This window comes from Poecilia mexicana, unplaced genomic scaffold, assembly GCF_051168715.1.
Source record: "Poecilia mexicana isolate PSO_F unplaced genomic scaffold, ASM5116871v1 scaffold_14, whole genome shotgun sequence".
NCBI classification, from domain to species: Eukaryota; Metazoa; Chordata; class Actinopteri; order Cyprinodontiformes; family Poeciliidae; genus Poecilia; species Poecilia mexicana.
The window spans coordinates 15,677,454-15,695,455 of NW_028263383.1; the positions used below are offsets into that span (position 1 = coordinate 15,677,454).

Genomic DNA, 18,002 nt, shown 5'->3' on the forward strand with positions numbered 1-18,002 from the left:
TAGCTTCATGTAAGTTTGTCATATTGTCAAATTTGACATGCCAAAATTTTTTAGATTTGAAGAGGTCCATCGTTGTGCTTCCTGTGACTTTATTATAAACACCACACTGAAAACAGCTATATTTTTGTATTCTTCATTCAGTAAGCGCATTCACACAGAAGAGTGTTGTCAGCACAACCTGGTTAGAGCTTAGTGTAGTTCTTCCACTGACTGGGAAAAAGACTGGATTTCAATTTTAAACTGAGTGAAGACCGGTCAGAGATCAACACCAGACTATTTTTCAGTGCGTCTGAAATCCCGGGTCATATCATGGGTAAACTGAAAACATTCCCGGGCAGCAGCTACACAATCCCAGGATGTTCAGCACTAAGGCAAAGAGCTCCCTGGCACTGAGACCGTCTATTGTTCATTGGGTGGTTTGCATCTGTTAAAAGGATCATACCTATATTTGAGGACTTCACAAATGGAGGCTGGAGAATCACCAAACCAACAGCAGCATCCCAGTGCTGGTCTGGGAACAGCTGGATCCAGACGCAGCCTGCAAACATGGACCTGGTCCACCCGTGCCTGTGGTCATATAGTAGAACCACCTTGTCTATAATTACAACGCAGGGCTGAACCTGATGCCACAGCACAGGCGGCCAGGGATAAAAACCAACTGCTTATTCACATATAAGGGTTCTTTGCAATCTATTGTTTTTTTGTATTGGAGAAAAACTTTGCTGTTTACGTAGAGTATAAGATGACAAGCAGCAATAACAATTAGAGAAAAGCCTTAGGCAGCTGCAACACAACACCAACACCAAACCATGCTCTAATAAAGAAAACATCTCATAGATCTAAGATTTGACTAATTACTCCACTCTATCTTTTATATGTCTCTCCATTCCCACAAGAACCTTCAGCCTTACCTCCCAGTTGGGTTCCCTCCTCTCATCTGTCGCCTTTTTATTGGTCCCATGTCTCCTGAGCTCAAGGCCCCTGAGCTATTCATCTCAAAGTGTTAATTTATCTCTGCAGTGGCTTAATATCTGTTCAAGGCCTTCTAGGGATAAAAGGGTTCATTATTTGGCTCCACTTTATGCAATATAAACCAGCCCAGCGAACAGAACCTGGAAGCTGAATGTGCCAGGATTCTAGCAAATATTACCAATGTACAGTAATATACTTTACTCTGATTTCCGGTGGCACGTCTGAAATAAAAGTAGGGGTGTTAGAGAGCTGTGTCAGATGAACTGTTGAACTACCAGCAGAGCTTTTTAAGATTTAACCCTGGATTCTGGGTTAACATGTCTGCTTGGGCTCTGTCTTCTTTTTAATGTCTTAAATAAATGATGAGTTGACATTAGTGAGAGTGGGTATGTGACTGTGTAGTATCTGTTTGTGATCTGTGGGGGCAGATCACAAATGTCTCTGCTGAGTGGGTTTTGTTGATGTGATGGATAGTGAAGCATTGGACTCTGGTTGAACTGGTTGTACAGATGCCAGTTTCTGTCCCATTGTCAGCATGTGAATTGACACTCAGGCGTTTCTAGATGTTTAAAGTAGGGGGAAAATACATTAGAGCCATTATAAAACCAGATCAACGTTTTGGCCTCATCTGCATAGTGTTGACTTTGCAGCAATCCCTCGACCTGATGGGCTACCAACAGCAGCTTTGTCCGATAGAGTTACTACTAAAAGCAGAAGAGTATTTTCAAATAGATTGTTCTTACCAGCGATATTTCTGTCCAATTTTCATATAAATTCTGAGCAAACTTTTAAAATGCCGCAATGTTTCCATCTACTGGTTCGGAGAAAATCAACGTAATTTAGCCGTGCCTGTAATAAACAGGAAGTAGAGGTTGCAAACTAGCATAGACCATCTGAGGTAAATGGAGAGAGGCTTTCAGGAATGTGTAGCTATCGGGCAAGTTGTAATTGTTCTGTTATGTCAAGCATTCGTGATGTTGCATGCTGTCAAGCTGTTCTGTCTGGAGAAGTTGAGAAAGAAACGCAGTTCTCTGAAGCGGCTCATCAGTCACGTAAGGTAAACGTTTGTTACGCCAGAACTTATTCAGCAAATGTGTTCTCCACTTTAGCGCATGACCTTTTTTTTTGTTTTGTTTTGTTTTGATGGAAAAGCCAAAAACTACCTCAAGCGAATGTAAAAACGTTTTTGTGAAATTGAGGAAGTTACTTTGAATTTCATCATTTCCATCAACCTTTTCTAAGGAAATACTTTCCTAAAGCAAAAATGTTTTATGGGAACATTATTTGTTAGCTTTAGCTAACAGCAGTTTAAAAAAGAAAACAATTTGAACTGTGGACCAGTTCAAGATGAAGAATATACAAAAGATCATCTACCTATTAAAACTGTCAGTATTTATCTTATGCTCTTACTATGCTCCTTGGATTACCCCGATCTGTATTTTCATACTTAAATCATAGAATGATTTAGTTTTGAAATGGTTCAGAAAAACATTCCTCTACTGAAGTTTATTATTGTCTACCTCATATTCATGCTGTCGAACTGTGAACTGATGGAGGTGAAACCACCATCAGTTCCCCACTGATCTTACTGGTGAGCATTTTCTGTGTAATCCACTGAAGAACTCCGTGTCTTTGCTCCTAAATGTGGTTCTAGCTGTTCTTTTTCTCGTTTCTTTCCTATATTACTCTGGTGAATGGCTGCTATAATAGCATGAACCACTTTCAAATAAAGACCCTTAAACATTTATGAGTTGCCATATACAAAGCTATTCCAGCGTTCCCATTCTCTCCCATCTTGCCCCGAAATATCTCCCCGATCTCCCTGTGGGGTTTTTCTTCTCCCGTTTTCAAAACATGGTTTTCCCAGACATTCTTTCCAAGTTGTGACGCATGGAGTGTGTATGTCTCAAAGCTACGGACCCGGCGAGTTAAAAATAATCTGTGCTGAGGGGTTGGCTGAGGTCTGCTCCACAACAAAGCTCCACCTCCTCTCCTCCGCCTTCCCCTCCGGTCCGCGGAGTCAGACGTTCTCGCCGTGCCACTTGCCCTTTTCATCTGCTCACTGTTTTATCGTCACCGCAGAAGACACGCTAACCCACATGGTTTTATGCTAGGGTTTTGTACAGTCTGAGGTTATCCAACACGCCCTGTGATGACATAATGAGTCTGGTTCGGTACTGTAAGGATAACTACTGCTGACTGAATATTAAACTTAAACATTTCTTCTATTTTAGAGGGAGAATCGACTGAAAGAGACTCCAATGGTACTCTAAGATTAAATGATAACATACATCCCCTGTGTAAACAAAGCTGTTAGTGACTCATTCATTAAATGAAAGAAATTCTGTCTGTGTTTTTCTCTGCTTATCTGAGGCCCCTCTATGAATCAGTGAACGATCAGCGGGCAGATGTCTGCGCCGACTCCGAATCACAATCACCACAGCTTTAAAATGCATCCTCGCGCATATAACCTTTCCAAAGCTGAATATCTTTCCACTCTAATTCCAGCGGGTTGGGACACAGAAGACAGGGAGGGAGTTTGACAGGCACACACACGTTCCTTTGCTGTGTATCGATCCAATATGTAGAGGGATCCACGTATGAGCGGTCAGCTCGGCTTGTCCTGTTGAATAAACGTGAAGATTTGATCTCGCTGAATGTCTTTGACTGACTTTCCAGCGTCGACAGGCAGGCTTAGGGATTAGGGGAGAGGGTTTTGGTGGAAAATGCATAATAGTCAGTGGCAAGACAAAAATAGAGATATGCCAAGGAAGGCACAGTAACGGGTGCACAGGGTGAAAGAGGTGGAACAGGGGATTAAGGAGAAGAGAAGGAAATGCATTTCTTATAGAAATGGACCTGTTAGAGATTTGTGGCTGATTTCTAATCTCTGGTTTCTGTATAGATTTTTTTCCAGCTTCTCTATCCTGACCTGTCATTAATCTTTTTATATTCAGAACAGCAGAGGCAACGTCACACTGTGTGTATGAAAGGGCAGTCGCTCCAAAAACGGGCTTTACGAAGTTAAAAAAAAAAAAAAAAGCTATGAACATGTTTAGCACACACTTAGTTTCACTTGCCAACATGCTGGAAATATTTTTAAATCCAGCTTGTTCAATGACCGACAGCGATAGATATCGTAAAAGAACAAGACGGCTTTTTCTCTGTCCAGTCCAGGTCACTTTGCTTCTTCACTACAATGTTTGGTTACAAGCTGACATGTGGCTGACATCTTCCTTGTTGTGTGCAAAAACCTTCTTGTTATTTGTTGAAAGTCTTGCTCTCTCTTGCTCATTCGCAGCCTGAATAAACCACTTACGTGTCTTAATATATTACAAAAAGTTAAGTTTTCCTCTCAAGTTGCTTTTCACCACTCAGTTTCCTCTGACTTAATTTCTGAACACCTCACTGATACTGAAAATGGCTAACTTAGCGGATAGCATTGTGCTGTGTTGTGCTACTTACAACCTGTTCAGTTTAGCACAATTTCTGATTAGGAGTAAATGTGTTACATGAGCATGAAAGCTAATGAAGTAGAAGCTAAAGCGTGCTAAAACCACAGCGCCATCTTGTGGCCTGGCATAACCACAGCTGACTAAACATGGAACTTTTTCCCAATAAATATCCGAAAACCCTGGCAGCGGTTTTAACGCAGCCTTAAGAGTTTGGCTGTAGATGAACTCCAGAATTGTTTAGGATTAAATTGCTTGTTGATTGTTTTTAATATTCATTGCCGTTTTTTCTCATCATATTATCCACTTCCTGTGCAGCTCTGGGAAAAGTTGACCAGGGGTCAAAGTACTGACCAAAACACAGCGCAACATTTATCCATCCCTCCCTCTCTCTCTCTTCTTCTCCTGTGTTTCTTTCTCTTTTCATTCCTCATTGACTGTTTGTCCACCCCTCCTCTCTCTGGAGGAGTGTCCATCCACATCTGGAGAGGCAGCTCTGCTCCTGGAGCTCATTCACCCCTCCTGCTCGGCTCCCTCTCTCCCTCCTCTCTCTCTCTGCCTCTCGGAGAGCTCGCTGCCTCCGTTTGCCGTGGTGGGAGTCAGATTGCACAGTGAGGAGATGCTGGCGGCTGACTGTGAAGCGAACTCGCAGAAGCAGGATCCTACCTGGACTTTTTATGAGGCTTGTCAGAGAGGTCATGGCAGCAACCAGCTCTCGTTCTGCTCTTCATCTTTTTCCTTTTTGAATTAAAAAGACTTTCTTTTCCTTTCTTTTTTTTTTTTTTTATTCGTCGCTTCTCGGCTCTCCAGCACCTGGTCTAACCGTTACGGGTTACGTGGAGATCCTTCCTCCAAACCCCTGCCTTCTCCTCAAGCTCAACACTTCCTCCCACCTGCATTTTTGGAGGAAGGGGAGATTCGGCGGCTTTGGGATGACGGAGATCCTGGTGTCGGATGTGAACTTGAACTCTATGTGTGAGCGTCTGGAGCAGCAGTGCTGCGTGGACCAGAACCAGCACAATCTGTCCAGCCAGCCCCAGACCCCGGTGCTCAAGAGACACTCCAACACGGGGGCCAAGCTGTGGGGCCGCGTCCGCAGCAAGCTGCTGAGACAAAAGGTCTGACATGCGTACACAAGCTGCTTCCTTTCTGCTTTTTTTATCTTCTCTCTGCTGCATCTGTCCCGCTGCATTCATCACGGTATCACTTCCATCTGTTAGTTCAGCGTCTCTTTTATTCTCAGCACATATCTGTTTGCTCTGTCCAGTGGGGAGTTGACTCTTCTGATCTGATGGCTCTATATGTGATGGATGGTAGTGATGCTAATGCCGTGACCTGGTTAGAAAGCAAAGTTTTATTCGAGAGGATTGTTGCAGGAAATGGCTTCAGATGGATTTAATATCCGGTAAATGAGGGTTTGTGGAAGATGAATTTATTGCTCTCTGTAAGAGGTATAATCACACTTTCTTGAGATGGAATACAATGTTAATGTTTCAAGACGCAGCACAGAAACCGCTAGAGCTTATTATTATTTCCCTGGATTATACAATAATCTAATCAAGAATGGAAATCTCTGACTTTCTCATTTATCTAATCTTTCTACCACCGTGAGCTCATCTCAGCCTCTTTTTTTTTTTAAACTCCCTCCAGTGTCTTTTGCCCCTTTAATTTTCTGCTGAAGACAAAACAAATGAGTGACTCGATGTGTCTGAGATGTTTCGTAGTCAAAACAGCTCCCTCCGCTGTTCATTTGAGATATTACCCTCAGGTTGAAGTGATGAAGTTAGTATTTTAATATCGTCTTTGACCGGCAGACGCAGAATTTGGCCTGATCCAATTCTCAGTATAAATTACTCAGACACAATTTGCAAATCATGTTTTTATTTGCCCAAATACGGTTTCAGGGCATACAAGTTTTATTAAGCCATACTTAAATTGCAGGATTTTAACTAAAGAGAAGCCGCTTCTTCTTTTTTTTTTTTTTTTTGAGATGTTTTTTTTTTCCTTGCTTCTGAAATATCACAAGCAAGCTCTGATTATATGCAAAGCTGCTCACGTGCCCCTTCAGCTATGACTAACTGAGATATAAAATTAGATGTTGTGAGGCAGTTTTGCTCTGCATTCGCGCATGTTTATTCAGCAGTCTTCACCTCATTATGAGCGCATCGGCAGAATTTCGCCTTTGATTTAGTGTGCATAATCAGACGCTTCAGCACCTGTGACGAAGCTGATACTTTACCTGACCTCTGATGTCTTCCATTATTCGAAAGCTGCTTTAGCAACACTGACTGCTGTCAGACTGAGAGGAATAAGAGAGGGGAATTGCACCTTAAGGCCAGCCTTTACTGAATTGACCCATAGGTCTGGTATTGATTTCTTCTTCTCCTCTCACGCTGTTTTCTCAGTGTCAGCAATAGTATATAAAAAGTGATTCTCTAGCATAGAGTAAAGCTGCAGAAAAATCTCCCACTCACCCATCATGTCTCAAAGGCCCCATTCATTTTTACAATCATTCATTCATTTCGAAGTAGATTTATTTTTTTTATTTTTTGTTGGCTGAGTAAATTCGTGTTGCACTTGCATGCATAGTTGCCTTTTGATCCTGTCAGCTCTTATACAATTCTCCCTTTATTCTTCCCCTGTGCTGCCTTTCTGCCCTGACATAACCGGTACCTCTCTCAGAGATGAGAGGCTGTTAAATCATCTGAGCTCATCGCTCAAAACGGCAACATAACAAAAGCCTCTAGGGTGTTTTTGCGAATAGATGAAGCGATTCATGTACTTGTTTTTGTTATATTTACATTTTAAAACCCAGAATGCCAGCATTTTTGTAACTCTACAGTCCAAAAAAATGTACCAAAATTGCAACAACTGAAAGGGAAAAAACGGGCAAAGAAAGCATTGCTGTGATTACTGAGCAAGGCAGGGAAAGCAGCAGACATTATTGCTTTTTTCTCTTTGGGTGCACCTATGGCAAGCAGCATGTTATCTAATTTCTGTTCAGAGGAATCTGCATGAGAAAAGATTTGCGAGGGCACAGAGGAACACCGGGGAAATGTTCTTCCTGCTTCGGTTGACAGCCGAGCCTAATTAAGATGCAGCAAGATGAGATGGGAGGCTGACTTAGGAACACTAATTGGACTGGAACCAGACGTCGTATATCTCACTTGTCTTAACAAAAGAGCAAAAGATGATGAAGTAGCTACAGGTCGGCTCTTTGCTGGATGAGTTTTTTTTTTTTTTGGTCTGTGTGCTTGGTGACCTGCTTCCTGGGTGGGTTTTAGTGTTACTTTGGCAGAGAAAACAATGCAGCCATCACGCTGGATTTAACCATCAGAGAGAGGAACATGTGGCCATTATCACCTGCCCTCCACCTCGCTCATCCCTCCTCTGCATTTTAGCCCTCGTACAAAATTATACTCTTCCTTTTAAGTATGTTGATTAGTGCAGATGAGATATTAGGGTTTCATCCCTCGCTCTTGCTTAAAATGCCAGCCAGCCCTTTAATGGCCCTTTTATGTGGGCCACATAAATCTCCGTCTGTCCCCACCGGCGGGTGTAGCCCTTTATTGGCCCCCCATTTATCCCCTCCTGTGTGCTGCGTTGTGATTGGTTAAATGAGCTCCGAGAGGTCAGTAAAATATTCTCATGTTGATACCTAGAATAACCTCCTGGCTTCTAGTGGTACGGCTGAAAGCGTGCAGGCTGGCTTCTGCCCCTGCAGGATGACGAGTAGGCATTGATCTTCTATGTAGGCGGTGAGGGCTTGAGTTTCATTACACGTTGAAACAGATAGATAGGGAGTGAGGATTTTATTTCACCAAACAAAAAGCTGAATATCGCATCAGGGCAGAGATGAAACTTTGTGCAAACTGACACATTATATTGCTTATGTGCAGCTAAAGACGCCGTTTTTACTTCCCTGGAAACCCATATAGATCATCTAATTGCTCCCATGTTGTCAGAGATAAGGATTACAGATCACCAGAAAACCGAGGTAATGAGCTCAGCGTTGTATTGTGCCGCATCCGCAAAAGATTGTGTCTAAAACCATCTCTGCAGAGCTGGCCAAAGAAAACATGAGGGTTTATCAGGGGAAATGAAACACTCGTATAGATTATCTCTATATCACAATAAAACCTGTGTGTTCTTTCTCAGGCAAGGCACATTAAGTCAGGACATATGTACGCAATAAAACAATCTCACGGTAAGGGTTTTATGTTGAGTTTGAAGAAATTACATTTGTGACGAATGTATTTGGAAAATCAGATTCTTGAGCAAAACAAAACACAATACTGGGTTCATGAGACGGGGTTATGAGAATTTTCCTTTTTACAAACAGAATGCAGGGTTCTCAAATCACAAACTTTGTCTTTAGACAAACTGTAATTGGTGTAGAATAAATTAAAGTGATTCTTGATATGTGTAGAATATGCACTGACCGGCATTAGTGGGACACACACGCCAACTTGACTTGATTCTGCACTGATTATTCTGATCACTAGTGTAGAATAATTCTTGGTATGTGTAGAATATGCATCATTCGGCATTAGTGGGATACATGTCAACTTGACTGCATTAAAACGGTTAGTGCCAACACTTTTTTATGTTGGCACTAGATCTCACTACACCACTATTAGAGAGTTATTCAGGAATGATCTCAGGCTTTACTCACTGGCAGAAGGTTGCAAGAAAGTGCTAATAAGAAAAATAAATCCTTAATGTATTAAAATATTGCATTTTGAAATCATATGAAACATTTACCCAGAACTCTGTCATTAAAAACTATTTAACCTCCTTTATTCTGCTATTATTATGAGATAATCCCAGCTGAGTGAGCTGGAGAGCTTCTACTCATCTGGGCTGCAGGCAGAGTCGTCTTCCAGACATATAGTACTCATCCATAAGCTCCTGTTTACAGGCATATTCCATACACTGGATGTGAAGGTAACAAATCTAAAAATCACAACCATCGGTTGTTGGAAAATCCCTGTCTGTTGGCTCAAATGTGCAAGTAAGGAGGCAAGGCAACATGGCAGCTGAGCTGAACGCAACCCGTGGCGCTGATGCCATCCTCAGCTATGTAGTAAAAAGACTCACCACTGATGAGCATGTAAGCAATATGCCTATGTGACCAGGACATCTAAAAATAGGCATGCTCCTTATATTCCAGAGAGCAAACACACTGCAGGGTGATGTTCTAGCTGGGACTCGCTGCACAAACACTTCCTGTAATCCTGCTAAAGCCAAGCAGGCGTGCAGTTTGCACCGTGTTCTAATTAAAGAACTAATAAAAAGCTCTCTGCCGCTGAATGAATATTTAATCAGCCAGAGAGCAGGCGCAGGAAAACTGTGATTAAACACAAAGGGGGAATTAAAGCAGCAATTCATTATAATTTTCCTGCAGATCAAAGGATCAAGTTGTTCTTTCTCGAAGGTTGTCAACACCAAGAAGAAATAGGGTGATTTATTATGGGTAGTGTTAATTTAATGAGGCTGTCTAACTACAGTTATACTCTTACCTCTCATTACTTACAAAGTTACTCCTTTTTTGTTGTTTAACAGGAGAGTTTAACACCTTTTTGCGCTTATTCCCCGGAGGATTTGTCCACAGCTTGTAAATACTGAAGCAGATTGATACCGGACCTAAAGTCTGACCACATGTTCTCAGAGAAACTGTGAACCCTCCCAGTCACAGTGCTGCAGCTCTGAGTAAGAGCAGCAGAGGGGGAGGGGATAGCCAGCCAGTTCCCGTAGTGTAGTGGTTATCACGTTCGCCTAACACGCGAAAGGTCCTCGGTTCGAAACCGGGCGGGAACAGCCTTTTATTTTTGTCTCTTCCAGGAGCTTGTTGAAATAATGTGATTGTGAAACAGCGTGACTTATGAGCTTTGTTCCGTGCCTGCAGATCAGTCCGACTGGGTACACGCTTTACAACCTGGCTAACAAATAATGTTTCTGCTTGTGTGAAAATGGCAGAGAGCTCAGACAGGAGTGTGAATAGATGTAGAAATCAGACGTGGATTTTCTGTCTACATGTGGGCTGGATCATGTGGAGCTGCATATGCTTCCTGCTGAGCACACCGAAGGGCTGAGAGGTGAAGGGAAATATGTGAGGTCAAGTTTAGTGGGCCATGTGCTCGCATGTAAGTAAGTAGGGTTCAGTGTAAGAGCAACACATGGTTAAAATACAGCTAATGCACTTATTAAGAACCTGGCATGACTAGAATGTTCTGTAGGTTTAAAGGATTTCTTTGCTTGTTTTAAGCTAAAGCCTTTGGCACAATCTTGGATGTCATGGTGACGTTATCTGAAATTACACCACGAAATACGGAGAATTTATGTGGGAGGGTTGGTTTTTTGACTTTCATTGTGTTTTGTACAAGTCCACGAGTGCAAATATTTGCTTTGATATTCCAATAAAAGGACATTTGTCCGAATCAGCCAAAAAGGAGAAATAAATATCTGTGCATTTACGTCCTTGAGGACACAGTAAACCAGCCAAGAGTAAGGTTTCATCTCTTTTATGCTATATGAGATCATTTTATGCTACGAGATCATCCATTTAAATTTGCTACATAGTTTGATTTAGCCACTGATCACTTTCAGATAATAATTCTGTCCAGTGCTTGTTTATCTACCTTTTTTTTTTCCTGTGCCAAGCATTTTCTGTATTACTTTAACTTCCCTTCCTTCTGGTTCCCAGACTGTCACCCTGTCATTCAAGATTACACCTCACCCTGTCACTAAGTCACTCCTCATTTTCACCTAAATTGTTTCTTGCCCTGAAAACATGTTTTTGACATTTAAGCCCAAGCTACAGTATAACAGAGATTTATTTTATTATATATATTTTTTTAGATTGAACTCTTTGTTTTTGCCTTCTGGCATTCGGTTTAAAAGAGCAGTAACACCTTCGCTCCAGTAGGAGGTGGTCATGTCAATATTGACATCAGAATTCCAAAGAATGAGAACGAGAGGAGTCATTCGTCCAAAGTTTGGTGTACTTCAACCTTTTTACGTGAACGTTAAAACATTTCAAAAGATTTTCAAAATAACTCACAAAAATGCACAAAAACTCAACATTTTGATAACTTTTAATCCCCCATCTCTTAAGCACACTCGCCAAACATGTAGCAGGTAGGTCAAAATCCTTAGGAGGAGCTTGCTCTAATTCAACATGTATTAAAAGTCAGAAACGGCCAAATATTACCCTTTGACCAAAATGGCCAACTTCGTTTTGGGTTTACCACAAACCTCCAAGAGACTTTTACCTTGTTTTAGGGGGATCTATCTATGTACCAATTCCAGCTCTCTCATATTTAACAGTTGACCTATCTCAATTTACGGGGCGCTAGAGAGTCATTTGACCAGGCCCATTTTTAATTCCATTGAAATCCAAACATTTTACGAGGTAGACAATTTTCATTACATTTGGTGAGTTTTTTAATATGTTGAGGCCTCGGGGAAAAAAAACAATTAATTTAGAAGAAATGTAAATGTGACAATGGGTTTAACATTTATTGCATCAAAATCAAAAACAAAATCTTGAGCATGGCTAAAGCAGTGCTAAGCTAAAGATTCAAAACATTCTCTCTAAGCAGTTGTAACTTATATTTTCTTTGACACTATTCAACCTTTCCCTTCAGTCGTAAAACTTTCAACCTACATTTGCAGCTTAAGGTGGAAACTGAGTCGAGATAAATCAAAATGGTGAGTTGTTTTTTTCTTTTCTTATTAAGCTATGACGAGCCAGTCCACACAGATCCACTATTTTTAAAAAAGTAATAGTTTGGAAGTTTCACAAAAATAACTAGTGTGAAAAGAGTTGCTGTTTCAGTTTTCAGCTTACATTAAAACGAAGTCATTTTGCTCCATGCATGCCCGTCGGGTCACAATAAATCATTTCCCATAAAAGCCGAGAGAAGGCCAGTAGGTCAAGTTCTTCTCTTTTTTTAATAAAGAGAAGCCCAGTTCGGAGATGCAGATCTCAGAAGGGTCACTGAGTGCAGCCACTGCCTGTAATGGATCCTCCTTGTTTTTACAACCCTGTTTGCGTACATTCATATTTAATCAGGTTTTTTTTTTTTTTTTTTTTTTTCAAATGAGCAGAGAGTAATGGGGAGCACATCTATGAAAAGAATTGTTTTCCTTGAGACTCCAGTGAGCTATAGGAGGCGTTTTCAATGCGTCCCGTTTCCCTTCCTAGCAGTAGCCGTTTACAGACCCAGTCGTGGTGATTACCCATCCTGACACAAACTCCCACCCTGCTGGGAAAACAGCCTGGAACAGTAATAGGAATGCATGAAAGGAGAACTAAATGGCTCCTTTATGAGCTAATGAAATGCACTCAGAGAGGATGTTTAATGGTGTGCAGAGGTGTAATGACATGACTGCGGCGTGCAGATGCTAAAACCGACAATAAAAAAGTACTTAGCTGTTTTGGCCTCATGCAGAGCGCGCAGACTCCAAGAGGCTTAAAACAACACCAGCTTGCCCTCGCTGAGGTCTTGAAGGGCTTTGTGGGATGAGAAGTTCAGACTTGGAGAATGTATCGAAGAGCAGGCCAAGTGTCTGGGCCAATCTGGAGCTTTTGTTGGACCCCGGAGAGACCGCCGAGGGGCAAGTCCTTGGAAGCACGGCGGAGATGGCATCATTCATTCCTAAAGTAGGAGCTGCAAGGAAGCAGTTTTACCCATCGAAGCTGACTTAGATTTGATGCAGAGGATACACAAAAAGCAGGTCAAAGGTTATTTCTCTAAAGTTTTATGGTGCTTGTGCCCTCTCTGCCATTCTGTTTCTTCATGCGTCTAGTTAGAGAGGGACAGATGCTTGTCTCTCTCTGACAGCTGTGGGTGACACTCAGTTCCTGTAGTGTAGTGGTTATCACGTTCGCCTCACACGCGAAAGGTCCTCGGTTCGAAACCGGGCAGGAACAGTTTTATTTTTTACAGCACAAATTAGCACTGCAAATGCCACAAAATGTTACTGGGGTATTGTTGGTCTAGTTTCTAGAGAAAATATCTTCAAGAACTTGAAATAAGACTAAACTAAATTTGAAGTAACTGTTTTAAGTAGGTTACAGATTATTTCATATTGTACTGGAAATGATTTTCCCAAAGAGCTAGCTCTTTTTCATCAAAATTAAGAAATATTGCTGGAAAGCTACTTGTAAAAATGTTCCTTTTTCAAGTGTGCTAAGATATTGGCACTAGAAACTAGACTACAAATACCTTGTAAGATTTTTTTTTCTTTTGAAGTAATTTGCTGTTTAAAGCAGCAAATGTTTAATAAATTATCTTTTCTTCTTCACCAGAAGAATATTCTGATTCTTAAGTTATCGTTCAAGAACCTACTAAGATATTTCTGCTGGGTTTTTTAATAATTCTTTGGATTTATGGAGCATAAACTAACAGTGCTGCCCAACTCCAACATATTACTGCACACTTTGTCATTCTTTTCAGCCAGAATGTGGCAGCGTTATCAGCTCCCCTCTGGGGAAAAATGACCACATGGATTTAGTGATTTGCCCATATTTGGTTAAAAAATAAATAGATTTTAACCTCTGTATTTGTCTTTTGTGTCTTTCAGCTGGACCCACAGACCGTGCAGTCCAAGAACTGGCACATGGACGTCATCGAGATGAACGGGGTAAGAATCACGGCAAAGTCCTCTTTAAAGTTAAATTGTAGCAGTACTCTGTGATTTATTGTGTTCAGCAGAGGCAGCTCCTCTGATTAAACACTGTTTTAGCACAGCTGTATTTCTGGCCAGATCCACAGGAAGTGCAAATGACAGCTGGATGCTCTGTTGAAGCCAAACAGATCGTTTTACTCCCAAACAGATCTGACTATCTGTATTTTTGCCATGATAACAAGAAGCAGAGCAGCTCAGAGATGTTTGTACAGTTGCGTTTGTGTGTCTGAAGGAGTCATTTTACAGTGTATCTGGATCTGAATCTGCAGATTAAGGTGGAGTTTTCCATGAAGTTTACAAGTCGGGACCTCAGCTTGAAGAGAACGCCGTCCAAAAAGCAGAGCGGGGTGTTTGGAGTCAAGATCAACGTGGTCACAAAGTAAGCGCTGTGGCTAGCTAAATCGCTTGTCTGGTTTCTAACCTGCTTGCCAACTGAGAACTAACGGCTGTGATCGTCCGCAGGCGCGAGCGCTCCAAGGTGCCTTACATCGTCCGCCAGTGCATTGAGGAAGTGGAGAAGAGGGGGATTGACGAAGTGGGAATCTACAGGATCTCAGGGGTGGCCACGGACATCCAGGCCCTCAAATTAGCATTCGACACAAGTAAGGCCTCCACTCTGATTCCTAGCTCTGTACTGCTAGATCTGAAACCCACAATGTCTAAATCCGTCTCACTGTAAAACCAAGCGTTGACTCCAGAAATAGCCCCCATTTCTCCATATGGACCAGGTTTATGCTCATAAACTCTATAAGTACGTCCATTTCCTGTTTTTGGACAAATGTTAAAAACCAAGCCTCACCGCATTTGTGCCTGTTGTTTATTATGATACACACAAACAGTTTGCAGGAGTAGACGGACGCATCTTGCCGAGCAACAAACAGCCAGCACCACAATACTTAAAATGTCCTAAATTGACTAAACAAAATGTAAGTTTTCCTTAAATATGTTATTCACCTGTCTTAAATTTGGTCATGACAGGAGTTTGCAATCTCATATATTCAACGTGTACATAGTTTCTTTTTTTTCTTGGAACTTTTATGGCAAGCAGAAGTTTGAGTTGTGCACGTTGTGCGAATTGAGGCAGTTAAGGCTAATGCTAACTCTGCTAATATACCCTTGCTAGCTTTTTTGCGTCTATCGTGGGGGGTCGACACAGCAGCAAATGACAACAACACGCAAAAGTCGTTGGCGCTCTGGGTGAAACCCAACACACGGGACGCGACAGCAACAAAGTTGAACATTTTTCAACTTTCCTGTGTCGGGGGGTTTAGTATTTAGGAGGAGCAGCTGTCAGATGCTCCTGTCCTGTGTTCAGTAACAGTCTCTCAATTTCCCTCACAGCTGCTTTTTCTCCCTAAGATGTGACCAGTCAGAGTCAAGATCACCTTTAATTGTTGGGGGGTTTTTTGTGTTTTTTTTAACCTTGACCCCCATCTGCATCTGTCTGCTGAGGAAGGAGCTAAAGAGAGAGCAGCTGCTCTGCTGAAAGTCCACGATGAAGCTGTGTGATCTCTCTCTAACGGGTCTGTCTTCGTGATTCGCAGATACCAAAGACATCCTGGTGATGCTGAGTGACATGGACATAAACGCCATCGCAGGAACACTCAAGCTGTATTTCAGGGAGCTGCCGGAGCCTCTTCTCACAGACCGTCTCTACCCAGCCTTCATGGAGGGCATAGGTGGGAGGACTTTCCAGCTCAGCTGTAGAAGATCATGCTTAAAGTAAAAAAACAAAACAAAAAAAAACAGGCCATCAGGACATAATAGGACATGTGTTTTCCTGTCTGTTTCAGCTCTCTCAGATCCTGCAGCCAAGGAGAACTGCATGATGCACCTTCTGCGCTCTCTGCCCGACCCCAACCTCATGACCTTCCTCACTCTGCTGGAGCACCTGAAAAGGTACGCAGGAACACTCACACCGTCAAAGTTTACAATGCAAAGAGATACTTCTTTTTTCTTATTTTTTTTAGAGCTGCATTTCGTTCATAACACTTATTAACCCTAAAAAAAAATCTCACTACTATCTACTGCAGGAAATTAGGCTTTAAATTAAATAAAATGATCCAACTTTTTTGAAAAGATTTTTTTTTTAAATCAACCATATCCAGACTTTTTGGGGTTACAGAAAGAAAAAAAAAATTTCTGTGCCATTGTAGCATCTTTCTGTTCTGGAAATCCAGTGCGAATTTTGCAGGAAAACTTCTAAAACTAGCATTTCAGTAACTGCTTTCATATTTAAAAATTGAGTTGTAGAGTCTGCCTGTAACGAAATATTTCCTGTCTGTTGTTCCTGCAGGGTGGCTGAGAAGGAGCCGGTCAACAAGATGTCCCTCCATAACCTGGCCACCGTGTTCGGACCCACCCTGCTCCGGCCCTCTGAGTCAGAAAGCGCCAAGGGACAGCACATCACGTGCGCCTCCGACATCTGGTCACATGATGTCATGGCACAGGTACACGATTTTAGTGCCGGTAGATGCAAATTCTCACTCCGTGACTCTCCTGTGGTTTTCCTTCGGTAATCTTTACGACGGACAGTGAGAAAGAGCAGCTTCCTCTGCTGCCGCTGCACATGTTTTCTAGATTAACTCGACTCCCACATCGCCCACTGACCCGTCTCAGCGGGGTCCTTTCTCCCAGCTGTATTTAGCTTTCTCACCATCTATTTATCTCTCCTGACTGACGGGTTTCATGTGAGCAGAGGTCTTCTCTAAGCTGGATAAACAAGTCTGAAGTAAACACCATAAACTGGGCGGCGTGGAAATGCAGGAGGTCTCTGCTGGCTCCTATTTTGTCCTGAGGATAATTTGTGTTCAAAAACCTTTACTCCAATGTTTATGCGATGTATTAAACTTGGAAGAAAAATGCTTCTCGAATCGGTTCCAAAATGTAAATTATATTGCTTTTTTTTTTTTTTTTAAAACAATTGCTAACTTCTCAAAAATAGATTTTTATGGGATCATTCACAGTCACTTGAATTGATGGCTTTTGAGCTTTCCCGCATATTGGACGTTCCAACAACAACCTTTAGTCTAGTTTCCTGGGATTTTATTTGATAAGTTGTGCATAGCTGTGAAGTGGAAAAGGATTCAAAGTTTTCAAAGTTTTTCGACAAATCTAAGTTTTATGCATTCGGCACAATTTTATTAACCGTGACAGAATATGCTGGTCCAGAGCTAAAGGCGGGTATTCTGCAACTTTTAGATGTGTTTTTACTTTAACACTCCAGAATAAATAAAAAAAAAGTTATTAGCAGGGCTTTTTATTGGGTGACTGAGTGCTGAGGAAGTAATTTATCCATCTGAGTCAGGTGTGCTGGACTCTAACGATAGCAGAACACTGCCCCCTGGAGGCCTGGATGACGAGGCCTCTGGTTTAGATCAAAACAAAATCATGTTAGACTCAGTCACAGTCTATTGTTTTAAATACCTGAAATGCTGCCAAACTGGTGTTGTAACCTTTCCTGTTTTACCCACAGCTTTCACTATTTTTTAAAATAATTTTTAAGCAATTATGAGGGGTGATGGTGAAACATGAAACTACTCAACAGGTTGTTGCTCGGTAACCTAGTTGGAGCCACTATCCTAGCCTGCCTTGTCATCAGAGGTTGAGTGACTGAAGCCTTTCCTCTGCCTACATCCCCCAGAATTCCATGTGGTTTGGATCAGAGTTCAGCGAAATTATTGAAAATTCTACCAGACGTATCATCTGTTGATATTGATCATGTGTCTATCGCCATATATATTATTGATTTATTGTCCAGCCCTAAGATAGCCTATAAATTCTGTTAATTTTAGTTTATTTACATCACTCCAATTAACAACAAATATGTGACTGGTCATGGGAAAACCAGGAACAAGTCTCCTATTTCACATTTTGAGTAAT

General features: G+C 41.7%; 1 protein-coding gene and 2 non-coding genes across 5 annotated transcripts in view; all 3 read left to right on the plus strand.

Annotated features, from left to right (window-relative positions):
• The window catches only part of abr (ABR activator of RhoGEF and GTPase), a 127,030-nt gene that overhangs the window by 107,302 nt on the left and 1,726 nt on the right, over positions 1 to 18,002 (plus strand). For all 3 annotated transcript variants that reach the window (XM_088012263.1, XM_088012264.1, XM_088012265.1), the window contains 6 exons: positions 14,016 to 14,075; positions 14,390 to 14,499; positions 14,583 to 14,722; positions 15,665 to 15,799; positions 15,914 to 16,019; positions 16,417 to 16,570. In XM_088012263.1, coding sequence (XP_087868389.1) covers positions 14,016 to 14,075; positions 14,390 to 14,499; positions 14,583 to 14,722; positions 15,665 to 15,799; positions 15,914 to 16,019; positions 16,417 to 16,570 — 705 coding nt within the window. The remainder of the gene's footprint in view (positions 1 to 14,015; positions 14,076 to 14,389; positions 14,500 to 14,582; positions 14,723 to 15,664; positions 15,800 to 15,913; positions 16,020 to 16,416; positions 16,571 to 18,002) is intronic.
• Positions 10,172 to 10,244, plus strand: trnav-aac (transfer RNA valine (anticodon AAC)). Its single transcript has one exon. It is a non-coding gene; the product is annotated as a tRNA-Val (tRNA).
• trnav-cac (transfer RNA valine (anticodon CAC)) lies at positions 13,290 to 13,362 on the plus strand. Its single transcript has one exon. It is a non-coding gene; the product is annotated as a tRNA-Val (tRNA).